This window comes from Leucopleurus acutus (genome assembly GCF_964270905.1).
Source record: "Leucopleurus acutus genome assembly, chromosome: 20".
NCBI classification, from domain to species: domain Eukaryota; kingdom Metazoa; phylum Chordata; class Mammalia; order Artiodactyla; family Delphinidae; genus Leucopleurus; species Leucopleurus acutus.
Window position 1 is genome coordinate 52471469 of NC_139162.1, and position 26969 is coordinate 52498437.

Genomic DNA, 26969 nt, shown 5'->3' on the forward strand with positions numbered 1-26969 from the left:
GGCCTGTGGAGGGCCCGGCTCCCAGGGGCTCCTTCCTCTGAGGCTCTCCACCTACACTGACCACTGACCCTCAAGGTCCCCTGTCCCCACAAGCCTGCCTCATAAAGGACCCAACCAAAGGGCCCCAGTAACGGGGGGGGGGGGCACAAGGGTGGGGAAACATGACTTGGCACGTTCCCCCGGGGGGCTCAGTGAACTCTTGTTCAGGATTCTAGTTCTACCCCGATCTGTCCCTCCCCTTCAGAAGCACAGTGAAATTCCTTCTAGTCCAGAACTTAGAGTGGACGGACCCACTGGTTCTTGGGAGGGGTCCAAATTACCTTTCCCTGAAACTCACTGTGGGGTCACCCAGCCCCCCCATTCAGACTTGCTTCATCATGTAATACATTGGATTTGTCACTTTCCCAGGATCTGGGGGACGATGAGGATTGAATACCAGCGCTGGAGGATCTTACATTCTATGGGGGGTTGGAAGGGGACAGGCAGGCAATAGAAACAAACCAGAAATACCAAATGTCCGAACGTGATATAAAGGGAATCAAAACTGGGTGATGGCCATGTGGACATTTGTCAAAGCTTGTCAATTTGTGCACCTGGGATCTGAGCCTCTTATTGTGTGTGAATTCTGCCTGTTAAAGGGTCTAAGCAGGCACTGAACTATAGTTCATTATGTGCATGTTGAATGTTTGGAGTTGTGTTAGACCCCGGGACTGCTGTAACAAAGTCCTGCAGACTGAGCGTCTTAAACCATAGATAGGTATTGTCTGAAAGTCCTGCAGGCCAGAAGTCCAAGGTCAAGGTGTCAGCAGGGTTGGTTCCTTCTGAGGCTGTGAGGGAGAATCTGTGCCTCTCTCCTAGTATCTGGTACCCTTAGGTGTTCCTTGGTTTGTAGATGGCCATCTTCTCCCTGTGTCTTCACACTATCTTCTCTGTGGAACTGTTTATCTCTGTGTCCAAATTTCCCCCCTTTTAAGAAACTGGACATATTGGATGAGGGCCCACCCAAATGACCATGTCTTAACTTGATCATCTGCAAAGACCCTATTTCCAAATAAGGCCAAATTCACAGCTACTGCGGGTTAGGACTTGAGCGTCTTTTGCAGGACGTAATGCAACCCGTAACAGGGTTGATGAGTACTGATATCTGCAACTTTGTTTTATTCTGTTTTTTAATTGTTTTTTTATTGAATAAATTTGACTTTGTTGTTGTTGTTTTGTTTTGTTTTTTGCCACGCTGCACGGCTTGTGGGATCTTAGTTCCCTGACCAGGGATCAAACCTGGGCCAAGTCCTAATCACTGGACTGCCAGGGAATTCCCAGACATATAGTGTTTATAAATTTAAAGTGTGTCTTACTTTGATACATTTATATATTATAATATGATTGCCATTGTAGCTATATTATCACATCATTATAGCACAATATTGTTATCTATATTCACTATACTGTGTATTAGATCTCTATGGCTTATTTATTATTTGTTGCAAGTTTGTACCCTTAAACAACATCAATCGTATCTCCCACACCCTGTCTGCTGGTAACCACCATTTTAATCTTTTTTTACAGGTTAGACTTTTAAGATTCCGCATATAAGTGAAATCATACAGTACTTGTCTTTTCTGTCTGGTTTATCTAGCTTAGCATAATGTGCTCAGGGTCTGTCCGCGAGGCTGAAAACAGCAGAATATCCTCTTTTCTCACGGCCAGATAATATTCCATTGTGTGTATATACCACCTGGTTGTTTCCATATCTTGGCTATTGTGAATAGTGCTATTTGCAACTTACTTTGAATGCATTAAAAATACATGATGGGAAAAAAAAAATACATGATGGGGGCTTCCCTGGTGGTGCAGTGGTTGAGAGTCCGCCTGCCGATGCAGGGGACGTGGGTTCGTGCCCCGGTCTGGGAGGATCCCACATGCCGCGGAGCGGCTGGGCCCGTGAGCCATGGCCGCTGGGCCTGCGCGTCCGGAGCCTGTGCTCCACAACAGGAGAGGCCACAACAGTGAGAGGCCACAACAGTGCATACCGCAAAAAAAAAAAAAAAAAAAATACATGATGGATTTGGACTTCCCTGGTGGCACAGTGGTTAAGAATCTGCCTGCCAACGCAGGGGACATGGGTTCAAGCCCTGGTTGGGAAGATCCCACATACTGCGGACAACTAAGCCCGTGTGCCACAACTACTGAGTCTGCTCACCTAGAACCCGTGCTCCACAACAAGAGAAGCCACCGCAACGAGAAGCCCGTGCACGGCAACGGAGAGTAGCCCCCACTTGCCGCAACTAGAGAAAGCCCGCGCGCAGCAACGAAGACCCAACGCAGCCATAAATAAATAAAATTAAAATAAAGAAATGAATAAATTAGGATAACTTGGGGAAAAAAAAAAAGACTCCTGCGCTCCCAGTGCAGGGGGCTTGGGTTCGATCCCTGGTCAGGGAACTAGATCCTGCATGCATGCTGCAACTAAGAGTTCACGTGCCGCAACTAAGGAGCCAGCAAGCTGCAACTAAGGAGCCCGCCTGCTGCAACTGAGACCCGGCGCAAGCAAATAAAATAAATAAATTTTTTTTAAATTAAAAAAAAGGGGGCTTCCCTGGTGGCACAGTGGTTGAGAGTCCGCCTGCTGATGCGGGGGACACGGGTTCGTGCCCCGGTCCGGGAAGATCCCACATGCCGTGGAGCGGCTAGGCCCGTGAGCCATGGCCGCTGAGCCTGCGCATCCGGAGCCTGTGCTCCGCAACGGGAGAGGCCACAACAGTGAGAGGCCCGCGTACTGCAAAAAATAAATAAATAAATAAATAAATAAATAAATAAATAAATAAATAAAACACATGATGGATTGATGGATGGAGGAAGGGAAGGCCAGATGGACTTGTGATAAAGCGAGTGGAGTAAAATGTTAATGCCAGCATTGGGGCGATGGGGTATATGGGTGTTTGCTGTACAGTTGTTTCAACTTTCTGAATATTTAGAAGTTTTCATTGTGAAATGTTGGAGAAGAAACTGGGTGATGGGGATGAAATGATATCATGGGGGGGGCTTGCTTTAAAATAATGCAGTGGGGGGTAGGGAAGTCAAATGCAGGGGATTATAAATGAAAGAATAAAGGTCATATGTTGATAACTGTTCGAGCTGGGTATATGGGGGTGCATTATACCCTTCTGCTTTGCAGGGGTATATTTGAAAATTTCTATAACACATTAAAAAAATTTTTTTTGGTTTTTATTTTTTGGCTGCGCCGCGTGGCATGTGGGATCTTAGTTCCACAACCAGGGTTTGAATCCAAGCCCCCTGCATTGGGAGTGCAGAGTCTAAACCACTGGACCACAAGGGAAGTCCCTTAAAATGTTTTAAATTGAAGTATAGTTGATTTACAGTGTTTCAGGTATACAGCAAAGTATTTCAGTTATATATATATATATATATATATATGTATATATATTCTTTTTCAGATTCTTTTCCATTCTAGGTTATTACAAGATAGTGAATATAGTTCCCTGTGCTATATAGTAGGTCCTTGTTGTTTATCTATTTTATATAAAGTAGTGTATACCTGTTAATTTCAAATTCCCAATTTATCCCTCCCCCCTTCCCCTTTGGTAATCATAAGTTTGTTTTCTATGTCTGTGAGTCTATTTCTATTTCGTAAGTTCTTTGTATCATTTTTTTAGATTCCCCATATAAGTGATATCACATGATATTTGTCTTTCTCTGACTTACTTCACTTAGTGTAATTATCTCTCGGTCCATCCATGTTGCTGCAAATGGCATTATTTCATTCTTTTTCATGGCTGAGCAGTATTCCATTGTATATATGTACCTCATCTTCCTTAGCCATTCATCTGTTGATGGACATTTAGGTTGCTTCCATGTCTTGGCTATTGTAAATAGTGCTGCTATGAACGTCGGAGTGCATGTATCTTTGAATTAGAGTTTCGTCTTTCCCGGATATATGCCCAGGAGTAGGATTGCTGTAACACATTTTTTTTTTTTTTTTAATACTGGATAACGTGTTCAAGTACGACACGGAGAGGTCACTTTATTTTTTTATTTCTTTATTTATTGGCCATGATGCACGGCATGTGGGATTTTAGTTCCCTGACCAGGGATTGAACCCATGCCCCTTGTGGTGGAAGCACAGAATCTTAATCACTGGACCGCCAGGGAAGTCCCGAGAGGTCACTTTAAATCCCTAAATCCAGAAGTTCTCTCCTAAGAGGGGACATTGCATTGAGACCTGAAGGATGAGCCAGCCATGGGGAAAGCTGAGGTGGGCAGGGGGCAGGAATGAGTCTGGAGGGTCTTAATGGTCAAGAGGAGGCCGGTGTGTCTGGTGCATTTAAGCTGCGGAAGGACACAGCTGACTGATGTTGCAAAAAGCACCCTGAGTGGCCAGGATGGAAGCAGGGAGAATGGCCAGGGATGTCGCTACAAGGTTCCAGGCAAAAGATGATGGTGATGGTGGCCTGCACCAGGTGAGGCAGTGGGGATGGGAGGAGGCGGCCGGCTTTGGGGTGTGTCCTGGCTTTGGTTTGGGGTGAAGGACGGGAGGGGGTCCGTCCTGGCAAGAGTGCCTGGGTGATTGATGGTGGGCCCAGCTGCCAAAATGGGAAGACTGGGGATGAGTGTAGTTTTTCTGGAGAAAATCAGGAGTTAATTTGTTCAGGTCAAAATCTTAAAAGCTATTGTGGTTCAACCCCTGAGCAATTCGAGGAGCTCCTGGGGTTCCCTCTTAATGCTCCATCTTTTTTTTTTTTTTTAAAGATTTGATTTGATTTTTAGTTTTTTGTCTGTGTTGGGTCTTCGTTGCTGTGTGCGGGCTTTCTCTAGTGGGGGCTACTCTTCGTTGCGGTGCGCGGGCTTCTCATTGCGGTGGCTTCTCGTGTTGTGGAGCATGGGCTCTAGGCACGTGGGCTTCAGTAGCTGTGGCACGTGGGCTCAGGAGTTGTGGCACGTGGGTTCTAGAGCGCAGGCTCAGTAGTTGTGGCGCATGGGCTTAGTTGCTCCGCGGCATGTGGGATCTTCCCGGACCAGGGCTCGAACCCGTGTCCCCTGCATTGGCAGGCGGATTCTTAACCACTGCGCCACGAGGTAAGTCCCAATGCTCCATCTTGAAACCAAAAAGGACTTGTCTAAGCCTCATCTAGAACCTCATACATGAACTTGTTCATGACATGGTCTTAAAACTTAGTAATGGGTCACCTCCTCAGCCCCTGAACCCCAGAATGGTCTTACTCAAATCCCGTCCTGTAATTTGTTGCTTTCCAATAATGGCCTTGTGGCTGCTGAGCGCTTGCGACGTGGCGTGGCATGTCTCAGCTGAGCTGTGCTATAGCACAGATTTCAAAGACTTAGGAAGATAAGAATGTCAACTATGTTGAAATGATAATATTTGGGTATATGGGGTTAAACGAAATATATTATTAAAATTCATTTCACCTTTTCTTTTTACTTTTTTTTTTTTAACGTGGCAGGAGTATACTGAAAACTGTACTTGTGGCTCCCACTGTATATCTTCTGGGAAGTGCTGCTCTAAATGGGCAGGGATGAGTCCATGAGCTCCTGTGGGTGGCGCCACATCCACCCCCCCACGCAGGATGGGACAGTCCCAGGGATTTTCAGGTTAGGGTGGCTCTTCCCAATCTCACGCCTCATGTGTGCCCAGAACGCCTCTGCTTTACAGCCAATCTTAAAAATTAACTTTTGGCTAATTTATGAGCTCTAGAGGGGGCTGGGAGAGGACTGAGTTCCCCCACCTACCATGACAGAACTTAGAAACAGGACATCTTTCACCCCACAACAAAACCCCAGAGTTTACTCTATCTGGCTCCTGGTGGGCTCTGGGTGAAGGGTTGGTTGAAGGTGGTGGGTGACAGGGAGGTGGATAGTTAAAGCTGGGAAGTGGGTCGCTTTTCCCTCTTCCTTAGGGACAGAATTTTCCTGTTCTTCAGACTCTGGATGTCTCTCTTCGCATCCCTCGAAAAGCAGACTAGTACCAACCTCACTACTGATATATATATATATATTTTTTAATGGCGTTATCCATACCCCCAGAATTCAGAGTGGATGTTCCCAGCACCCGTGACACTCCCCCAAGGCTCATTCCAAGAATACTAGGCTTCTGAGATCGGAAAAGGCTCGCAGGTGGGGCTTAGTTCCTCGAGGTGACAGAATGGACTCTTCCCGTTCCGTTCCTTTTGCCCCAAATTTCTCTTTAGCCCTGGGCGTTGGAGTTCTGGAGGCTTTGCCTTCCCCAAAACCAGTCACCCAAAGGTCTCTGGGGCGCCAAGGGGTAGTGGTTGGGCGAAACAAAGCGGATTCACCGATTCCTTCCCTTTAACCAACGTTCTTCATTCAGTACCAGGTCCCCTTCTTGTTCAGGAGGAGCTCCAAGCCCAATTTTTTATTCGATATCTGTTTAATGGTGTTATGGTTGAAAAGAAAAAAGCCATTGTATATTGAAAAGTGGTTAAAGGCCAAAATATAGTTTACATCCAGGCTCTACCACTTCTGAGCTGTGTGACCTTGGGCATGTCATTCAGGTCCTCTTCGGACCTCAGTTTTAACCTCTGCTTAATGGGAGTAGACTTGAATTACTGGGTCCTCCGCTCTGGGATACTTGGTCTCCGGACAAGTTTAGGTCGCAACATCTTGGCCTCTAGAGAAGGTAGGGGAAGGGGGAAGGGATGTCTTCCTGGAAGGAGATTAAGGAGTCGGGGGTGAAGGAAAGGGAGAAAGGAGAACAGAAAGACGCTTGCGCAGCAAATACCTCACGCTCTCCTGCCCCTCCCAACCCCTTCTCTGCAGCAGGGAATTGCAGGCGCCACTCCACCTATCCTAGCCCAGCCGAGGGACAACCTCCTGCTCCTTCCTTCTCTACGGATCGTCGCCCTCCTCCCGCCCCCACAACAGCCCAATCGGGGGTGGGAGTCGGACTGGCCCGGCGAATCCTCGACGCCTGCGGGGGCGGTCTACCCGCCCATGGGCCTCAATCAACGTAAGTCCCGCCTGCTCGAGCCCGCTCCCCCGCCTTCCTTCACGTCAATCCCTCCTTTCTAAGAGAGCGACTGGATCCAATCAGTATCGGAGCCGGCCGAGCGGAGGGGGCGGTCCCACTGTACGTAACCGAACTCCGCCCGTCTCTCGGGCAACGCCCCCACCCCCCCTAGGGATCGGAAATAGCGGGGCTCTGGGCCAATCGTAGCGGCGTGCCTTTGTCCAGAGACCAATGAAAGAGGGAGTGGGGATGAGCCCGAGTCTGAGCGGCAGTAATACAAGCCAATAGGCGGCTGAGAGCTCAGGATGGTGGAGGGGAGGGGTGGGGCCGGGGGCGGAGCCGCGGCCTGCCAGCCCGCCTGCCTGCCAGCCCGCCTGCCAGCCCGCCCTCCCCCCTTGGCCGGCTCGGCTCCTCTGCGCTGCCTGGGGTCCTTCCCTCCCGGTCCCCGCCTGCCAGCCCCCGCTGTGCTGCGCCCTGCCCGGCCAGGCCTGGAGCCGACACCACCGCCATCATGCCGGCCGTGTCCAAGGGCGATGGGATGCGGGGGCTCGCCGTGTTCATCTCCGACATCCGGAACTGTGAGAGAGCGGCCGGGGGACACCGGGCGAGGGGGAGCGTGGGATTGAGGGATTCGGGGGTTACAGAGGGGCCCAGGGGATAGAAATCCATTGCGGTCTTAGAGTGAGAGGATAGAGAGGCCCCGGGGGTACTTTAGGGTGGGGGGGATGGGAGGGCTTAGAGTGTCATAGTGTGCCTCTTGAGGTGACGACACGGAGTGGCTAGAGGCGTCCGGGAGGGTCTTAATATAGAGGAGGCTAGTAAAGTCCCGGGGATGGGGCATAGAGTTGTCCCTGGGAATGGAAGAAAGGCTGGGGGATCGTATTAGAGATAGGGTTAGAGAAATCCCTGATGTAGCTAGAAAGGGAAAAGGGTGCATGGGTGGGGGTATCCTGTGGAGAGATAAAGTGGGAGGAGGCCAGAGAGGACTGGGAGGACGTGAAACACAGGAAGCCTAAAGGGACTGGGCTTGAGGGCCTGGGTGAGGGGGTGTCATAGAGGGGAAGGGACTAGGTAGGTCACCGAGGCTCCCAGCTAGTTCATAGAGAGGACTTGAGAATAACAGAAAGTCCCAGGGGTTTGGGGAGGAGAGACGGAAAGGTGGGGGCCTGTAGTGGGCCCCTGGTGAGGGATAGAGGGGCTCCAGGATGGAGGATTGCTTAGGAGACATGGAGGGCAGTGGAGAAGGGGCTAGAGGGGGTACTGGGAGGAGCACAGAGGAGAGGCGCTGCAGGTGGAGAGTCTTGGGAGAACCTGGAATAGCGAGCTGGGGGCCTGCAAAGGAGAGGACATTATAACGCGGGGTCTTGGGGTATGTGCCAGAATGGGGAGAGCCCAGATCTCAAAGAAGGGGACAGGGGGCCTTAGGAATTTGTGGGGAAGAGATCTGGAAAGCTGGGGGTGGGGGAAGCCTGGCCCCAGAGAGGGGTCATAGGTCAGGGAGCAGGACAGCCCTGAATCTGGAGCGCTCTCCCATCTGACCACATCAACATGGGGGCAGCCATCACCAGCAGGAAGAATGGTCGTGACTGTGGGAGGCCTGGCGCCAAGTCAGCTCCCAGCTCCTGCGAGCGGGTGTTGGTGTTTTGGGCTGCCAAAAGCTTCACAGGCTGTGTCCGCGTGGGCTTTGGGGTCAGCCAGACTTGGGTGTGAGTGTGAGCGCTCTCACTCCCCAGCCGTGTGACCTGGAATAAGAGACTTCGCCTCTCAGTTTCCTCATCTGTCAGGAGGGACTGCTGATCACACCTTCCTGATGGGGTTGTTATGATACCGAATGTGGGTGAGGCCTTTCACACACTCCAGGCACTAGGTAGCTTGGCTACTGTTCTTGTTATTTGGCTGGGTCTGAGGAGCGGCCTCTGCTGGGTGCCCAGTGATGATTTTAGAATTTAGTAGGGATGGGAGGATCTGGCATGTAGTAGGTGCTCAGCGAGCAAGAGGGGTGGAAACTGTTGGGTCTCAAGTGGCGGAGAGAGGTTAAGTCTGTTATGAAAGGGGTGGAGCTTCGAGGATTTGTGGGTTGCGGGGGCCAGCTGTTAGCAGCAAGTGTGCATTGCCTCTGACACCTGCCTTGCGACCCTTGGCAAGTCATTCAACCTCTTGGAGGCTCCCTTTTCTTGTCGGCCGACTCCCATTGATCAGAACATCTTGTCTCTGAAGGTTCGTTCATTCGTTTATTCATTTGACAAAAAGCTTTTTGATCACTCCAGTGTGCCAGACACTGTTCCGGGGACTGGGGCTATAACAGTGAACAAAAATTCCTGCCCCTGGGAGCACCCATGCCAGGCGGGAGATTAACAAGTAAACACAGAGAACCGCAGGGTCAGACGATGACTAGTGCTGTGAAGAAAAATAAGGCAGGCAAGCGGGGGAGGGGAGGGACCAGGATTGAGAGGGATCGAGCCCTGCAGACTTTGGAGGAATGAGGGGTCCAGGCAGGAGAATGGTGCATTCAAAGGTCCTGAGGTTGTAGCGTGCTTGGTGTGGGTTCAGATAAATGCGAGGAGGCTTGTGTGGCTGGGGCCAAGAGAGGGAGGGAGGGAGAGCGGTGGGAGATAAGGACAGAGAGGGGACAGGGCTTTGTGGGCCACTAGGAGCACTTTGGCCTTTCTCTGAGTGAAGCTAGAGCAGCGGGAAGGTTTTGAGCATAGGAGGGACAGGAGCTGATTGATGTATTAAAATAGTTCCTCTGGCTGCTGGGAAGAGAACAGACCCAAGGAGGTCCGAACAGAAACAGGGAAGGAATTAGAGGGCCGTTGCAGGCATCCCAGTGAGAGACGGTGTTGGTTCGACTGGGGTGAGAAGGAAACGATGAGAAGTGTTTGGTTGGAGATAGATTTTGAAGGATCTGCAAAGGGATTGGATGATGGGGGCAGGACAGGAAAGAGAAAACAAGTGGGTGTCACTGCAGGACCCCAGAGGGAAGCCAGAGGACGGAGGGGAGACTCCGACTTGGGGGCAGTGGAAGTAGTTTAGCCAAATGAACCAGGGCTGGAGAATCAGGGCTTCCCCTTGTCCTTGGTTTTCTCATCAAGTGTAGGTTGAATGTTTCAAGCCTTATCATGGGCACTGGAGAAACAGTGGTAAATAGGACAGACTTGTCTGTACCCCCATGAAACTCCCAGCCCCTGAGGGAGACAGGTGCTGCATAAAAATCGCAGCTGTCCATCTCCCAAGCACTTGTATATGGATGTTCATACAGCATCGTTCATGATAGATAACCAAAGAGTGGAAACAAACCCAAATGTCTGCCAGCGGATGGATGGCGAAACACAATGTGGATACCCACACGATGGAATAGTATTCAGCCATTAAAAAGGAATGAAGTACCGTAGAGGCTACAGCACGGATGAAGCTCGAAAACATCATTTTAAGTGAAAGAAGACAGACACAAAAGGCTACATATTGTAGGATTCCATTTCTATGAGGTGTCCAGAATAGGCAAATCCAGAGAAACAGAAAGTAGTTGAGTGGTTGCCTAGGGCTAGGGGGTGGTGGAATGTGGAATGACTGCTAATGAGAACAGGGTTTCTTTGGGGGGTAATGAGAATGTTCTGGAATTAGATGGTGGTGATAGCTGAACGACACTGGATCTGCTAAAGACTACAGAATCGCTCTATCAAATGGTGAGCTGTGTGGTATGTGAATTGTATCTCAGTTTTTTTTTTAAATTGAAGTATAGTTGATTTACAATATTGTGTTAGTTTCAGGTGTACAGCAAAGTGATTCTGTTATACATATATATATATTTTTTCTCATATTCTTTTCCATCATGGTTTATTACAGGATGTTGAATATAGTTTCCTGTGCAAATCCTGGTTGTTTATCTGTTTCATATATGCCACTGTTAGATGATATATTAATTTTATTTTCTTTACCTAAATTGAGGAAGAAACCTAAAATCAAATCTAAATATATTACAAGGCATTCGGGGAGGTATGTTTTGTTGCCCCTCAGAAAATTACCTGAAATTTACTTTCAAAATTAGATCTGCTTGTTTAAAAGCCCTATCCTGGCTCCTTTCTTGTTTGCATCAAGTTTTTTTTAAAGCGGAAAAAAATTGTAGCTGTCCTAAGTCCAGTGAGGTAGAGGGCCACAATGATGAGAGAACGGGGCCTCTGTCTGCTTGCGTTGCCCAGACAATGGGGGGGGGTTAGCCAGGCCAAGGGAAGGGGAAAAGAGCTGTGAAGGCAGAGGAACAGCAAGTGCAAAGGTCCTGAGGCCCCGTTGAGACTCTGTGCTAAGGCCTATGTGGCTGGTACAGAGAGGGATGGGATCTGACACTGGGGAGGTGGGCAGAGGCCAGGTTGGTGTTTGTCCCGAGAGCCCCAGAGAGGGTTTCAAGCTGGAGTGAGGGCAAAAGAAGGGATGAGGGACATGGATGAGGCCGTGCTCAGAGCTGAGCAGGTGGAGGACAGCGAGGAGTGTGGAGCCATCCTGCTGGAGGATCTGAAGGGCATAGTGGAATTCAGGGGGAAGGAACTAGAAGGAGGTGAAAGGCAGGCTTTGAGAAGGAGAGCCAGGAAGGGCAAATTCTGCAGATAAGAAAGGGAGAGGTGAGGCTGGGCCCAGCCTGAGGGCGTAGTCCTGTCCTGTCTGGAGGGGAGTCAGCCTCCCAGACGCTTATCTGACTGGGAGCTCCCTAAGGCAGGAGCTGGGGTTGCCTCCTCTCTAGGGCCCAGCTCCCCCCAAGCCCAAGGACAGTGTGAGTGAATGAATGGGAAGGGGGTTGCTGGGCTGCCATAGTGCCCCGAGCTCTCCATGAGGGCACATCCCACTGCAAACTGTGACCCATTCTGTTTGTGGCGTCTCCCTCAGCCCCTGGAGTGCAAGCCCTGGTCTGATCCCTCCCCGGGTCCCCACTTCCACCTTCTGCAGGGCCTGGCCCGCAAGAGTCCTTGGGAGGTGTTTGCTGATTGAATGAATGAATGAATGAATGGACAAATCAATCTTTACTGAGCACTGATTGAGTGCTAGACACTTTCTAGGTGATGAGACTAAAACGGTGAGCAAAAGTCCCCTTCCAATGGTGCTCACATTCTAGCGGGGAAATGGACCAATATACAGGTAAATATGTAGTGTTCAGGTGTTCAGACAGGTAGCAGTGAGTGTTGGGAGGAAATAAAGCAGGGAAGGGGTGTCGGGGTGTAGGGATGGCGCTCTCATATAGGCTGCTCGGAGCGTCTCTCACTGAGCAGGTGACATTGGAGCAAAGAATTTGGTGGGTGAATTGGCCTGCAGCATCTGGGAGAAGACATTTTTGGCAGCGCAGACAGCCTATGCAAAGGCCCTGAGGCAGGACTGTGCTTGAGGTATAGGAGGAATGCGGTGAGAGGGTGGGAGTTGTGGTCAGAGAGGGAACTAGTGGATCCAGTGACGACTTGTTTTTACACTGAGCCAGATGGAAGCCAGGGAGAGATTCAGTGCAGAGAAGGGACAGGGTTTGACTCAGCTTTTCACAGAATCCCTCTGGCCGCTGTGGAGAGAGCAGAAGGAATGAGTCCCACTTTGGTGGTGCTCCAACATCAGTGTGCCGTTGGGGACAGCGCCCCTCCCCCCACACCCCTGCTCAGGGCACTTAAAGGAACTGGCTTTAGGTTGTGAGTGGCATCCAGATGCTGGCAACAGACAGATCCAGGCCTGAGCTCCGTCCCTCTCTACCTGTGTGTTATCTAGTGACCTCGGTCCACAATCGCATTCAGCACCTCCCCCGCGTCAGGACTGCTCTGGACCCTGTGTCAGGATGCTACACGGGACGCAGCCACCCACCCCTGCCCTTGGGGAGCTGGCATTCCCAGCCAGAAGCCGAGGGCTTACAGAGCAACATGTGCCCCCTTAATATGTTAGGCGGCAGCTCAGGGAGGTCTTTGCAGCTACGTTCAAGTAAGGGAATGACAGGGTGTGACTTGGTTGCTCAAGGAGAATATTTTCTCTCAGAGATGTTGACAATTTTGATAACGTCTAACCCAGGGTTGTCATGCGGCGATCCACATACGTACATTTTTTAAAAATTGAGGTATAGTTAATTTACCGTGTTATGTTAGTTTCAAGTATACAGCAAAGTGATTCAGTTATACGTATATATATTAAATACATATACGTATGTCTATATATCCTTTTTCAGGTTCTTTTCCATTTGAGGTTATTACAAGATATTGAGTATATTTCCCTGTGCTATACAGTAGATCCTTGTTTATCTCTTATGTATAGTAGTGTGTGTATGTTAATCTCAAACTCCAAATTTATCTCCCCCCCTCCCCCCCACCCCTGCAGTTTCCCCTTTGGTAAACATAAGTTTATTTTCTGTGTCCGTGAGTCTATTTCTGTTTTGTAAGTCAGTTTATTTGTATCCTTTTTTTATATTCCACAGATAAGTGATATCATATGATATTTGTCTTTCTCATCTGATATTTGTTACTTCACTTAATATGATAATCTCTAGGTCCATCCACATATGTACATTTAAATTTTCCGTAGTCACATTAAAAAAGTAAAACCAGGGAAATTAACTTTAATATGATTTATTTCCTTTACCCCAGTATGCCCCAAATATTATCTGAATGTGTAATCGATATTTTTTCAATGATTAACAAGTCAGTTTATGTTCCTTTCTCAACTCGGAGGCTACAGTTTCTTTGGAAATATTTTCTCTGTCTTAAGAGTTCATAAAACTTACGGTTAAAAAAGAAGATTCACAAAGGGTCCAAGTCGTTCCAGACATACTTTTCCAGTGACTGAGTGGAGGACTGGTTTTTAATTTTTAACTTACTGCAATTAAATAAAATTAGGAATTCAGTCCCTCCATAGCACCAGCCAGTTTTCAAATGTCCAGTGGCCACATGTAGCCAGTGGCTCCGGTGGTGGGCCGCGTGGGCCAACATGTTCTGAACTTTATAGGGGTCCAGAGTCAACAAGCATCATCTCCCAGAGCCCTCTTTGAGGACTCAGGGCTGTTGGGACTTGTGTGGGAGACATCGGAGCACATCCTAGTAGAGAGAAACTTTTGTTGCTTTGTATTGTAAACAGTTGTCTGGAAGGCAATGAAGGGTCTTGCAGTGAGGTGCCAGCCAGTGCCTGGGTTACCGCCATAAGCGCATGTCAATCCCTTCATGGTAGTCCAGGTTTGTTAGGAGGCCTTTTGTGGCAGTGACAGCCCCACCCCGATGCCCCAGGTTAAATGCTTAGGGAGGCTTATTTCCCCTACCCAGAAGCCCCAAGGTCCTTCTGGAGCCGTCAGCAGTAACCTGCCCTGGCCTGTAGCAAGGGGGTGGCCTCTTTTCCACCTGCACGGCCCTCACAGCAACAGCTGCGGGCAGAATGGGACCCCCTGCCCTCCCAGGGCTCCCCAGCACCCTCAGAAAAGCCAAGAGGTTGCACGGTCTGTCCCCGCCTGCTGTGCTGGCCCCCAGGCCTTTGCACAAGCTGGTCCTCGTGCCCAGAGCACACCTCCCCTTATTTCTGCTTGGTTCATTTCAGCCTCGTCTTTTGAGCCTGAAATCCCAGGAGCGCGGAATTCCCTGGCGGTCCAGTGGTTAGGGCTCCCTGCATGCTTCCACTGCAGGGGGCATGGGTTCTATCGCTGTTAGGGAACTAAGATCTCACATGCTGCAGCGTGGCCAAAAAGGAAAAAAAAAAAAAAAAAAAAATCCCAGGAGCTGGCCAAAAAAAAAAAAAGTCTCAGGAACTGGGTACCAGGAAGCCTTCCTCCCCCCCATCTGATTCCAGCGTCCCAGCCCCCACTGTGTTTGTCCCTGTGAAAGTTTTCCCCATTGTCCCTGTCAGCCTCTCCAATCAAGGAGCATCCCCAGGGCAGAGCAGGTGTGACTCATCCCTGAGCTTGGCCCAGGGAATGTTTGAAGATAAAGGAATCTCTTTAAAACACCCTGAAATGCTTGCATGCCTCTTGTGACGGGGAGCTCATCCTTCTGTCGCAGGCTGGCCGAGTGATGGAAAGTTTCTTCCATGAGCCCAGTTCTGTCACAGCTGCCTTCAGCCCCTTTCTCCCATGCGTTACCCTCAGCAGCGCCCAGGTGCTGTCTCTGGGCACCCAGGCTCTAGATATTTGCAGAGGTTATGTGCTCTGCTGGGATGCATTTCCTCTAGGGCCACAGAGCATTCTCTTTTGGAGACCTGATGCTTTGTTCTTTCTGTGAATTCTTTTTTGTAGCAAAGTATATTGGTGGTGCAGAAGACAATATCAAATAGACGTGGACAGTTTAAAGACTAAGGAAAAAACATATACACACACAAACATATATGCTTTGAATATTCCTTACTTTAAATTTTATTTATTTATTTATTTATGGCTGCGTTGGGTCTTTGGTGCTGCGCGCGGGCTTTCTCTAGTTGCGGCGAGCAGGGGGCTACTCTCCTTTGCGGTGCGTGGGCTTCTCCTTCCGGTGGCTTCTCTTGTTGCGGAGCAGGGGCTTTAGGTGCGCGGGCCTAAGTAGTTGGGGCTTGCGGGCTCTAGAGCGCAGTCTCAGTAGTTGTGGTATGCCGGATTCATTGCTTCACAGCATGTGGGCTCTTCCCAGACCAGGACTCGAACCCTGTGTCCCCTGCACTGGCAGGCGGATTCTTAACCACTGCACCACCAGGGAAGCCCTAAAAATTTATTTTTAATTTTTACACATAGCAGGCACTAATAATATTTTTTTATTAAATGAGCGAAATGTCCAACTATACCATAATAATTAAATAAATTACGGGATAATTCACTCAGCTATCATAAATTCTTTAATTAGGAAACAGATTCTCATACCATGATGGTGGGATATAAACTGGTTCATTATGGGAGAGCCATTTGCCTTCATATATCAGAAAAATTTGAAAATGGGCATACTTGTTGCTCTAAGAACTTTATTTCCGGGACTTTATTCTAAAAACAAATTACATAGTGTTATCATTTAGCTATAAAGAGGTGTATTGAAGAACACTTCAAATTAGCCAAAATTTATGAACTATGGCCATTATTTTTCTTTTCCATATTCTCTGTCATGTGCTTATGTTATCTTTGAATTTTTGTTTTTTTTGGCCACACCCCGCGGCTTGCAGGATCTTAGTTCTGTCACCAGGGATCGAACCAGAGCCAAAGTGCGCGTCCTAACCACTGAACCGCCAGGGAATTCCTGCATATTCTTTAAATTGTCCATATCTGTTTTATATTCTCTTCTACATCATTGATACACTTCACTATACAAATATATTAATATATATTTGTATACAAATATATTAACTTGTATATTCACATATACATATATAGTGTATCTATAAAAAAAGCTCACAGATCAGAAGTGATGAATTTTGATGAATTCATCATCAAAATCTGATGAATTTTCTCCAACTGAACACAGCTGCGTAACTGGCCCCCAGGGTCAGAAACAACATCCCTAGCTCCCTGGCACCCCCCTCCCCACTGCTCAGTCATCCAACACCATAGGTTAGTTTTGCCTGCTTCTTGAAGCTTTTAATAGAGGTAAACGAAGGCCAGAGAGAGCTCTAGGCTCAGTAATTTAATTGCCGTTCAGATACCCGTCTATCTGTGGTAAAAGTTAGGCAGCCACCGTGTGCTATATGGTCCATTTATAAAAGCTGTTTGGTTGTTTTTTCTCGTCCCTACAGAATAGCTTTAAGGCAACTGATTAGAGCAATTGTGTGGTTATCCTCAGGTTAGGAGGAGAACGGAACCTGCGCACCAGTTTTGAGGAGCTGCCGTGCTGGTCACCGCCCCTGCCCTGCCCCCAGAGGGAGGTGCTGTCCTGACCCCCTGGCCACCCTCCGGTGGGCACACCTCAACAGTGTGACGTGGTTCTGGCTTAGTTCTCGCTGGTGAACTGCGCCTGAACCCTCCTCATCTTTCACGGCCCTCCTCAAATGTCCCCTATTCTTGGCAGCCACCAGCAAGGCCCCTGGGGGTGTCTGGGTGACCTCCAATCGTGCCCATCTCGCTCAGGTGTGGGGACAGGGCCCCGCTGCCTGCGCCCCACCAAGCCAGGAGTCCCTGGGGGAGGATCAAAAGTGCCAGATCTGCGTGGGCCCTGGGTGCCCAGCGTCGCCCCACTCAGGCCTGGCCCACAGGGCTTAGGAAACGTGTAATTAATAAATGAAGCATCAGATAGCCTCTGGGCCACACAGGCCAATTCAGCCTCATCACTGAGGTACTGGCCCTTCATCGCCTGGCTCCCAGAGACCTCCCACCCTCCCTGAGGCCTGGGAGTGGGTCACTCTGTACCTCTTCAGCCCCTTTTTCTTTCACATCTTCATGCCTTTCCTGAGCTCAGGCACTCAGTAAGCCTGTGGAACGTGGAGTCACTACCCAGAAAAGTGGCAGACGCTGGCCCTACCCTCGGGGCTCTGGTGTGGTCTGGGGACAGCAGCAGACCCAGACACGCACAGCAGCGTTGAGGGAGGTGACCCGGGCAGTGTGGGAGCCCAGGAAAGGCCCAAGAGCAGCGTTACCCAGAGTGCAAGCCACATGTGTGGTTTTTAACTTCTTCAGGAACCACTTTTTTGTTAGTAGAAAGTAGAACGGAATGGGCCAAATTAATTTTAATAATATGTTTGTATAATCTGATATACCCCCAATATTCTTTTTTAAATACTTATTTATTTATTTATTTTATTTTGGCTGCCCCAAGTCTTAGTTGTGGCACGTGGGATCTTTTTAGTTGTGGCATGCGGGCAACTAAATATTCTCATTTCAACATGTATTCAGTATTTAAAAATTTTTTTGATTAAAAAAATTTTAAACAACTAATTAATTATATTTTTAACTTTGTAATGAGATAGTTTACATTTCTTTTTTTAAATTAATTAATTTGATTGTGCTGGGTCTTACTTGCGGCAGGCAGGCTCCATAGTTGTGGCATGCATGTGGGATCTAGTTCCCTGACCAGGGATTGAACCCAGGCCCCCTGCACTGGGAGCACAAAGTCTTAACCACTGCGCCACCAGGGAAGTCCCTACATTTCTTTTTTTTTTTTTCCGCACTCAATCTTCTAAATCCCGTGTGTCTTTGCCACTTACTGCCCATCTCAGTTGGGAGCAGCAACATTTTAGGTGCTTGAGAGCCACTGGCTGATGGCTGCCATATTGGACACAGCAGCTCTAGCGTCTATTTGGAACTGATCAGGAGGTGCTAATCAGAAGGGGCTTTAGAGGAGGTGATAGCTGAAGTGAGGCTTATGGGAGCTTCCCCGGAAGTTGGGAGTAGGTGGTGAGGCAGGATTTCTAAAGAGAAAGAGAGCACATACCCTCGCTTTCTCCTTCATTCACTCATTCATTTGAACCTCCCAGTTGCCTGATGACACAGCCATGGGTTAGAACAGGCTCCACCATTCAGATGACCAGACATTTATTAAGCACCTGCTATATGCTGGGCACTGTTCTAGAAGCTCCCCTGTGATGCTTATAATCTGAAGGGGGAGCCGAGGTTTGACAGTAAAGGTAAATAAAATAGTTACATGGTGTGAAATGAGCCAGGGAAGACTTTTTTTTTTTAAATATTTATTTATTTGGCTGCACTGGGTCTTTAGCTGTGGCATGCAGGGTCTAGTTCCCTTACCAGGGATGAAACCTGGGCGCCCTGCATTGGGAGCACGGAGTCTTTTTTTTCTTTTCTTTTTTAAATTTATTTTTTAGAAATTTATTTTATTTATTTTATTTTTGGCTGCATTGGGGTCTTCATTTCTGTGCGTGGGCTTTCTCTAGTTGCGGTGAGCGGGGGCTTCTCATGGCAGTGGCCTCTCTTGTTGTGGAGAACGGGCTGTAGGCACTCAGGCTCAGTAGTTGTGGCTCGCAGGCTCTAGAGCGCAGGCTGAGTAGTTGTGGCACACAGGCTTAGTTGCTCCGTGGCATGTGGGATCTTCCCGGACCAGGGATCGAACCCATGTCCCCTGCATTGTCAGGCGGATTCTTAACCACTGTGCCACCAGGGAAGCCCGGGAGCCCGGAGTCTTAACCGCTGGACCACCAGGGAAGTCCCAGGACATTTTTTTTAAATGATGGAAACAGAAGAAGAAGGCACTGACTTTAAAGAACTGGCCAGGAGGGAATTTCCTGGCAGTCCAGTGGTTAGGACTCTGCACTTGCACTGCCAGGGCCCCCGGTTCGATATCTGGTTGGGGAACTAAGATCCCACAAGCCGTGTGGCACGGCCAAAAAATAACAATAATAAATAAATAGAGAATTGACCAAGAAAGGCCTCTTGGAGGAGGTGACAAGAGCTGAGACCCGAGTGATGAGAAGAAAACTGGATAGATGGGCAGGTGGAGGGCACAGCACGTGCAAAGGCCCTGGAGGTGGGAAGGAGTGTGAATTGTCCCTGGAACTGACAGAGGCCTGCGAGGTGGGGACACACAGCAAGATGGTGAGCGGTGACACTGGTGGGGTGGCCAGGGCAGGGCCAGAGGGCTTGGTAGCCACGGGGTAGAATCCCCCCAGTGGGAAGCAAGGATGCCAGAAAGGAGGCTGCCACAGTGATCTGGCTGGGCAGGCGGAGGTGGGGAGCCGGGAGCTCAGGACCCAGTGCCTGGCAACTGGCTGGAATTGGGAAGGTGCAGGCCCAGCAGTTTTCAGGAGACACTGAGCTCTGGGGGTGTGGTCAGAGTGAGGGTCCAGGGGGCCAGCTCAAAGGCAGCCTATCTCTGCATTCATTCATTCATTACATATTTCCTGTCAGGGGCATATTTCAGCTGGGGGCTGGTGCAGTGGTAACCGGAGCCATGGGTGGGACAGGAGCTGGAGGAGGGAGGGAGGCAGGGAGTGCCCCAAAGTGTGTGCGGGGCTCCTCCTCTGGGTGGTAGGGACCAAAGAGCCAAGGTTCCCACCTCCCGGAAGCTCCCAGCTAGAGAGAGGGCCCAGGCCTTGCCTCAGCCCCCTCGGCCTGGAGCCCCAGGGTGGGGAGAGTCTGCCCTTCCAGCAGGAAGGACCTTGCCCAGCAAAGTGAGGACAGGCGGCTCAACTCTCTGGGACCCTCCTGACCTGTCCTGCCGTCTCCCTTCCAGGTAAGAGCAAGGAGGCGGAGATTAAGAGAATCAACAAGGAACTGGCCAACATCCGCTCCAAGTTCAAGGGTATGCTGGGGGTCCAGGCTCCTGGGTCTGTGGGAGGAGCGGGCTGTGCGCTGGGGCTGGGATACCTGGGACTTGTAGGTTTGATCCTTCCTCATTTTTACCTCCCCTTTCTTCCTTCCTCTGGCCCCAGGGGACAAAGCCTTGGACGGCTACAGCAAGAAAAAGTATGTGTGTAAACTGCTCTTCATTTTCCTGCTCGGCCACGACATCGACTTTGGGCACATGGAGGCCGTGAACCTGCTGAGCTCCAACAAGTACACGGAGAAGCAGATAGTGAGTCTGAGCGGGGAGAGGGCTGGGGGCCTGGATCCTGGGTCTGAGGTGGGAGGGGCCGGGGGCCTGGATCCTGGGTCTGACGGAGGAGGGGCCGGGGGCCTGGATCCTGGGTCTGATGGAGGAGGGGCCGGGGGCCTGGATCCTGGGTCTGAGGGAGGAAGGGCTGGGGACCTGGATCCTGGGTCTGAGGTGGGAGGGGCCGGGGGCCTGGATCCTGGGTCTGACGGAGGAGGGGCTGGGAGCCTGGACTCTTGGGTCTGAGGTGGGAGGGGCCGGGGGCCTGGATCCTGGGTCTGAGGTGGGAGGGGCCGGGGGCCTGGATCCTGGGTCTGACGGAGGAGGGGCCGGGGGCCTGGATCCTGGGTCTGAGGGAGGAGGGGCTGGGGGCCTGGATCCTGGGTCTGAGGGAGGAAGGGCTGGGGACCTGGATCCTGGGTCTGAGGTGGGAGGGGCCGGGGGCCTGCATCCTGGGTCTGAGGGAGGAGGGGTTGGGGGCGGGGACTCCTGGGTCTGAGAGGGGAGAGGCCTAGGACCTGGACTCCTGGGGCTGAGGGAGGAGGGGCCAGAAGTGCAGACTCCAGGGTTGAGGGTTGGGGTCTAGGGCCAGTTAACCACAATGCTCCAAGCCCACCACCTCCCTCCGCAACCCAGGGTTACCTGTTCATCTCGGTGCTGGTGAACTCCAACTCGGAGCTGATCCGGCTCATCAACAACGCCATCAAGAACGACCTGGCCAGCCGCAACCCCACCTTCATGTGCCTGGCCCTGCACTGCATCGCCAACGTGGGCAGCCGTGAGATGGGCGAGGCCTTTGCCGCTGACATCCCTCGCATCTTGGTGGCTGGGTGAGGCGTTGGGGACCCAGGTGGGGGGATGGGGTAGACAAGACCCAACCCAGTTTGAGGGTCAGAGAGGCTCTGTCACCTGCCCAAGGTCTCCCAGCCAGGCTTGGCACCACCGTGATTCCGGTGGCAGCCCCATGGTTGTCTCTTGTCATCTCACCAAAGTGACTTGACAGTGTAAGGCAGCTTCCCAGCAAAGCCAGTGGGATGTCTATCTGATCGACCTTTAACATCTAGTAAAGAAGAGGTGATAACCTTAAGTTATGTCGGTGACAGCCCTCCAGAGCTTCTGCCTCTTCTCCATTCATTCATTCAACAAACATCTGTTGAGCATATATGTGCGGGGCACCATGCTGATTGCTGGGGATGTAGCCATGACCAGAAGCGGACATGGTCATCCTCCTCCCAGGATGAAACATATATTTCCTCTCAGAACCATGCTGTGGGGTGCAGAAGCCCATAGGGCATGTAGTAGGCATGCCTGACCTAGCCTGGGGGATCAGGAAGGACTTCTCAGAGGAAGTGGGATCAGGCTGAGACCTGGGTGAGTAGCAGGAGTTGGCTGTGGAACAGGGAAAGGCGTGAAGGGTGGTGGATCAGGCTGTGTGACCTTTCTGAAGCAGGAGGTTGTTCAGCAAACACTTCTTGAGCACCTGCAATGTGCCGGGCACTGTTCTGGGCATGGGAAGGCAGGAGGGAGCAGCGGAGACGGTCATGCCCATCCTCGGGGAGCTTACATCTCGGGGGGAATCCAAAGAGCAAACACATAGGCAAAGAAGTGAGTTGAGTTCAGTTAGTGACAGTTCCTCTGAAGAAAACAAAACAGGGTAGTGGGGGGCAGCAGAGATGGTGGGGAAGGCTGCTTAAGTCAGACTCATCAGGGAGGGTCTCTGCAAAAGGTGACATGTAATTTGAGACTGGAATGATGAGGAGAAGACAGTCATTCAGAAATGTTGGAAGGTATCTCCTCACACCAGTCAGAATGGCCGTCACCAAAAAATCTACAAACAATAAGTGCCGAAGAGGGTGTGGAGAAAAGGGAACCAACCCTCTTGCGCTGTTGGTGGGAATGTAAATTGATACAGCCACTGTGGACAACAGTATGGCAGTTCCTTAAAAAACTAAAAATAAAACTACCATACGACCCAGCAATCCCACTCCTGGGCATATACCCTGAAAAAACCATAATTCAAAAAGAGTCATGTAGGGCTTCCCTGGTGGCGCAGCGGTTGACAGTCTGCCTGCCGCTGCAGGGGATCCAGGTTCGTGCCCCGGTCTGGGAAGATCCCACATGCCGCGGAGCGGCTGGGCCCGTGAGCCATGGCCGCTGAGCCTGCGCGTCCGGAGCCTGTGCTCCGCAACCGGAGAGGCCACAACAGTGAGAGGCCCGCGTACCGCAAAAAAAAAAAAAAAAAAGTCATGTACCATAATGTTCATTGCAGCACTATTTACAATAGCCAGGATATGGAAGCAACCTAAGTGTCCATCAACAGATGAATGGATAAAGAAGATGTGGCACATATATACAATGGAATATTACTCAGCCATAAAAAGAAACGAAATTGAGTTATTTTTAGTGAGGTGGATGGACCTAGAGTCTGTCATACAGAGTGAAGTAAGTCAGAAAGAGAAAAACAAATACCGTATGAAAACACATATGTATGGAATCAAAAAAAAAATGGTTCTGAAGAACCTAGGGACGGGACAGGAACAAAGATGCAGGCACAGAGAATGGACTTTGAGGACACGGGGAGGGGGAAGAGTAAGCTGGGACGAAGTGAGAGAGTGGCATTGACATATATAGACTACCAAATGTAAAATAGATAGCTAGTGGGAAATAGCTGCATAGCATAGGGAGATCAGCTCGGTGCTTTGTGACCATCTAGAAAGGTGGGATGGGGAGGGTGGGAGGGAGACGCAAGAGGGAGGGGATATGGGGATATATGTATACGTATAGCTGATTCACTTTGTTACACAGCAGCAACTAACACAACAATGTAGAGCAATTATACTCCAATAAAGATGTTAAAAAAAAAAAAGGTTGGAGTAGTGCTCCAAGCAAAAGGAGCAGCACGTACAAAGGTCCTGAGGTAGGCATGAGCTTTGTACATTCAAGGAACCAAGAGATGGTGTCTCTGGCTTGACTGTGGTGAACAAGTGAGAGAATAAGGGGAGTATGGATTTATTCTAATTGAAATTGGGAGGCAGTAGGTGTGTTTTGAGCAGATAAATGACATGCTTGGCTTTGTTTTTTTATTTTATCTTTTTAATTTTTATTTATTTATTTTTAATTTTTGGCTGCATTGGGTTTTTGTTGCTGCACATGGGCTTTCTCTAGTTGCAGTGAGTGGGGACTACTTTTCATTGCAGGGCTTGGGCTTCTCATTGTGGTGGCTTCTCTCGTTGCAGAGCATGGGCTCTAGGCACGTGGGCTTCAGTAGTTGTGGCTCATGGGCTCTAGAGTGCAGGCTCAGTAGTTGTGGCGCACGGGCTTAGTTACTCCGCGGCATGTGAGATCTTCCCAGACCACGGCTCGAACCCGTGCCCCCTGCATTGGCAGGCGGATTCTTAACCACTGCGCCACCAGGGAAGCCCCTGTTTTTGTTTTTTTTTAATGTTTTAAAATTTTATTTATTTATTTATTTATTTATGGCTGTGTTGGGTACTTGTTTCTGTGCATGGGCTTTCTCCAGTTGCGGCGAGCGGGGGCCACTCTTCATCGCAGTGCGCGGGCCTCTCACTGTCGTGGCCTCTCTTGTTGCGGAGCACAAGCTCGACGCGCAGACTCAGTAGTTATGGCTCACGGGCCTAGTTGCTCTGCGGCATGTGGGGTCTTCCCAGACCAGGGCTCGAACCCGTGTCCCCTGCATTGGCAGGCAGATTCTCAACCACTGCACCACCAGGGAAGCCCGCCCCTGTTTTTTTTCTGCTACTTTATTATTTATTCATTTATTTATTTATGAAGCCTCTGTATTTTTAAAAGGTCACTGAACCTGGTGTGGGAGAAGGTAGGACTTGTATTTCTGGCAGCTTGTGGGCTAGATTCCTGCCTGAGGGTCTCCCCAAAACGCAGTTATCAATGTGGGTTAAAAGAGGAAATGAAATATTCTTCAGTGTATTCATGAGCTAGCAAGAAAATAAGGAGACACACAGACCACAAGCCAAGAGGAGCCTGACACCCAGGGAGATGAGCAGAGTGCCTAAGCTGGATTTTGCTTGGAGCATTTGCTGACCTGGATGAACTTAGGTATTGGTTTTGGGGCCCTATAGCCTCTGGGAGCAGAAGACAAGCTGGTTCAAGCAAGGGCTCCAGAGACCTCACTTCAAAGTGAGGGTGACCTAGAAATAAATCCCCTTAAGGTCTATAAGCAAAAGTATCCTTTTTGAACTTTGGCATGGAACGGCCCACACACTGGTGTTCAGTCCGATTTTCCCCTTCCTGGGTCATCCATAGAAACTTAAACCAAACTTCAGCTTAAGTGACACAACCTGCTCGTACCCCAGTGCCTGACAGAAGCAAACAGATCTTTTTGGGAGAAACCCACTTCCACCATAGGCCTCAACGATTTCCACAGATGAAGCTCCAAGTTACATGAGTAGCTCACAGTCGAAAATCACTAAGCACAAGACGCAAGGCACCATGAGGGAGAACCAGCAGAAAGAAAATGGAAAATAACAGTTGGATTGGAGTTTTCATACAGAATGTAAGATGAGTATGCTTAACATGTTTCAAGAAAAAAGAGAACAATTTAAAAATGGAACGAAGTGTAAGCATTTTTTAAAAAGAAATGGACAACATTTAGATTTAAAAAAAAAATTAAGTGGTCTAGTTTAGCAGCAGAGTAGACAGAACCAAAGCAAGGATTGTAAATAGGCAGAAGAACTGGAGAAATTAATCAGAATGCAGCCCAGAGAAACAAAGAGATGGAAAAATTTAAAAGAGAGGTTAAGAGTCAAGGGAGATAAAATCTAACAGCACTCTTTAGAGTTCTAGAAAGAGAGAAGGGAGAGACTCACAACACGACACAGTGCTTGAACAGCTTATGGCTAAGAATATACCAGAACCAATGAAAGAACATGATCCTTAGATCCAAGTAGCCTAGAGACTGTTGGGGGCGCCAAGCATGGTAGCAGGGAGACCATTGAGATGTCTGTTGCCGTCCTGGGCAGAGCTGACGGTGGCTGGGACCAGGGTTGTTGCAGAAAATAGTTACTAGAGCTGTATGTTTTGGAAGGAAAGACAACAGTACTGATTGTATATGGTGTAAGAGAGAGAGAGGAGTGAAGTTGAACAGGTGGATGAATGATGAAGGAGGGAGTGGGGGAGAACCAAGTGAAGGAGGGGGAGGATCCAGAGCTGGGTTTGGCCATGTTGAATCTGAGATGCCTAGTAGACAAAGTCAAAACAAATAAGTAGGGACTTCCCTGGTGGTGCAGTGGTTAAGAATCGGCCTGCCAATGCAGGGGACACGGGTTCGAGCCCTGGTCCGGGAAGATCCCACATGCTGCAGAGCAACTAACCCCGTGCACCACAACTACTGAGCCCGTGCTCTAGAGCCCATGAGCCACAACTACTGAGCCTGTGCGCCACAAATACTGAAGCCTGCACGCCTAGAGCCCGTGCTCCGCAACGAGAGAAGCCACTGCAATGAGAAGCCCGCCAACCGCAACAAAGAGTAGCCCCTGTTCAATGTAACCAGAGAAAAGCCCGCGTGCAGCGAGGAAGACCCAGTGCAGCCAAAAATAAATAAATTAATTAATTTAAAAAAAAAGTAAAACTAATTTCTTTTTTTTTTTTTTTTTAAATTTTTGGTTGCACCGTGCGGCACGCGGGATCTTAGTTTCCCCACCAGGCATCGAACCTGTGCCCCCTGCAGTGGAAGCTCAGGGTCCTAACCGCTGGACCGCCAGGGGAATTCCCCATCTAATTTTAATATTTTAATCTCACCTGATCCATCCAGAATCATTTTGACATTGGATCAACATACACATTATCCAATATTTTTTGCGTTAAGTCTTTGAAACCACTGTGTAATTTACACACATGGCATCTCAGTCTGGACTCACTCCATTCAAGTGCTCGGTAGCTTCGTGTCGCTGGGGGCCACCAGATGGGACAGCGCAGGGTGGATGGTAATGAAAGCCACGGCCGGATGAGGTCCCTCAGGCAGGATGTGACCAGAGAAGAGAAGAGACCAAAGGCTGGGGTGATCCAGCGTGTGGAAGTCTGGCCAGGGAGAGGGAGGAAAATGCAGAATGGGCTGTGGCTTGGAGCTTGGAGAAGAAACTTTCGCGGAGGAGGGAGTGGTCCGCCATGGTGAATGCCGCTGACAGTTTCTTTAAGATCAGGACAGGCAGCTGGCATTGGCTTGGGTGAGTCAGGTGGCCAGTCACCCTGATTGGGGAGAACTTGGCACCTCTGAAGGCTGAGAAAGAAGCCAGTGTGACAAACATATATGAGCACAGGTGATGTCCCCGTTTCGCACAAGGGCAGGGCCCTGCCAAAGTCACAGGCCATGCTGGGCTTGTCTGACTATAGGCTGGGCTCTCAGCACTGGAAACTTGACCTTGACAGTGACTGGGGCACAGAGGAACTGTTTTTATGTTTTTGATTTTTTGTTTTGTTCTGGTTTGGGCTGCACCGCGTGGCTTGTGGATATTCCCTGGCCGGGTACTGAACCTGGGCCATGGCAGTGAAAGCCCAGAATCCTAACCACTAGA

At 49.7% G+C, this 26969-nt stretch overlaps 1 protein-coding gene across 1 annotated transcript in view; it reads left to right on the forward strand.

Annotated features, from left to right (window-relative positions):
- The first annotated feature begins 7398 nt into the window (after positions 1 to 7398).
- Positions 7399 to 26969, forward strand: part of AP2A1 (adaptor related protein complex 2 subunit alpha 1) — a 36259-nt gene continuing 16688 nt past the window's right edge. Inside the window, exons 1-4 of the mRNA XM_082862432.1 lie at positions 7399 to 7578; positions 20062 to 20130; positions 20261 to 20403; positions 21058 to 21251. Coding sequence (XP_082718558.1) covers positions 7512 to 7578; positions 20062 to 20130; positions 20261 to 20403; positions 21058 to 21251 — 473 coding nt within the window. The 5' untranslated portion in view covers positions 7399 to 7511. The remainder of the gene's footprint in view (positions 7579 to 20061; positions 20131 to 20260; positions 20404 to 21057; positions 21252 to 26969) is intronic.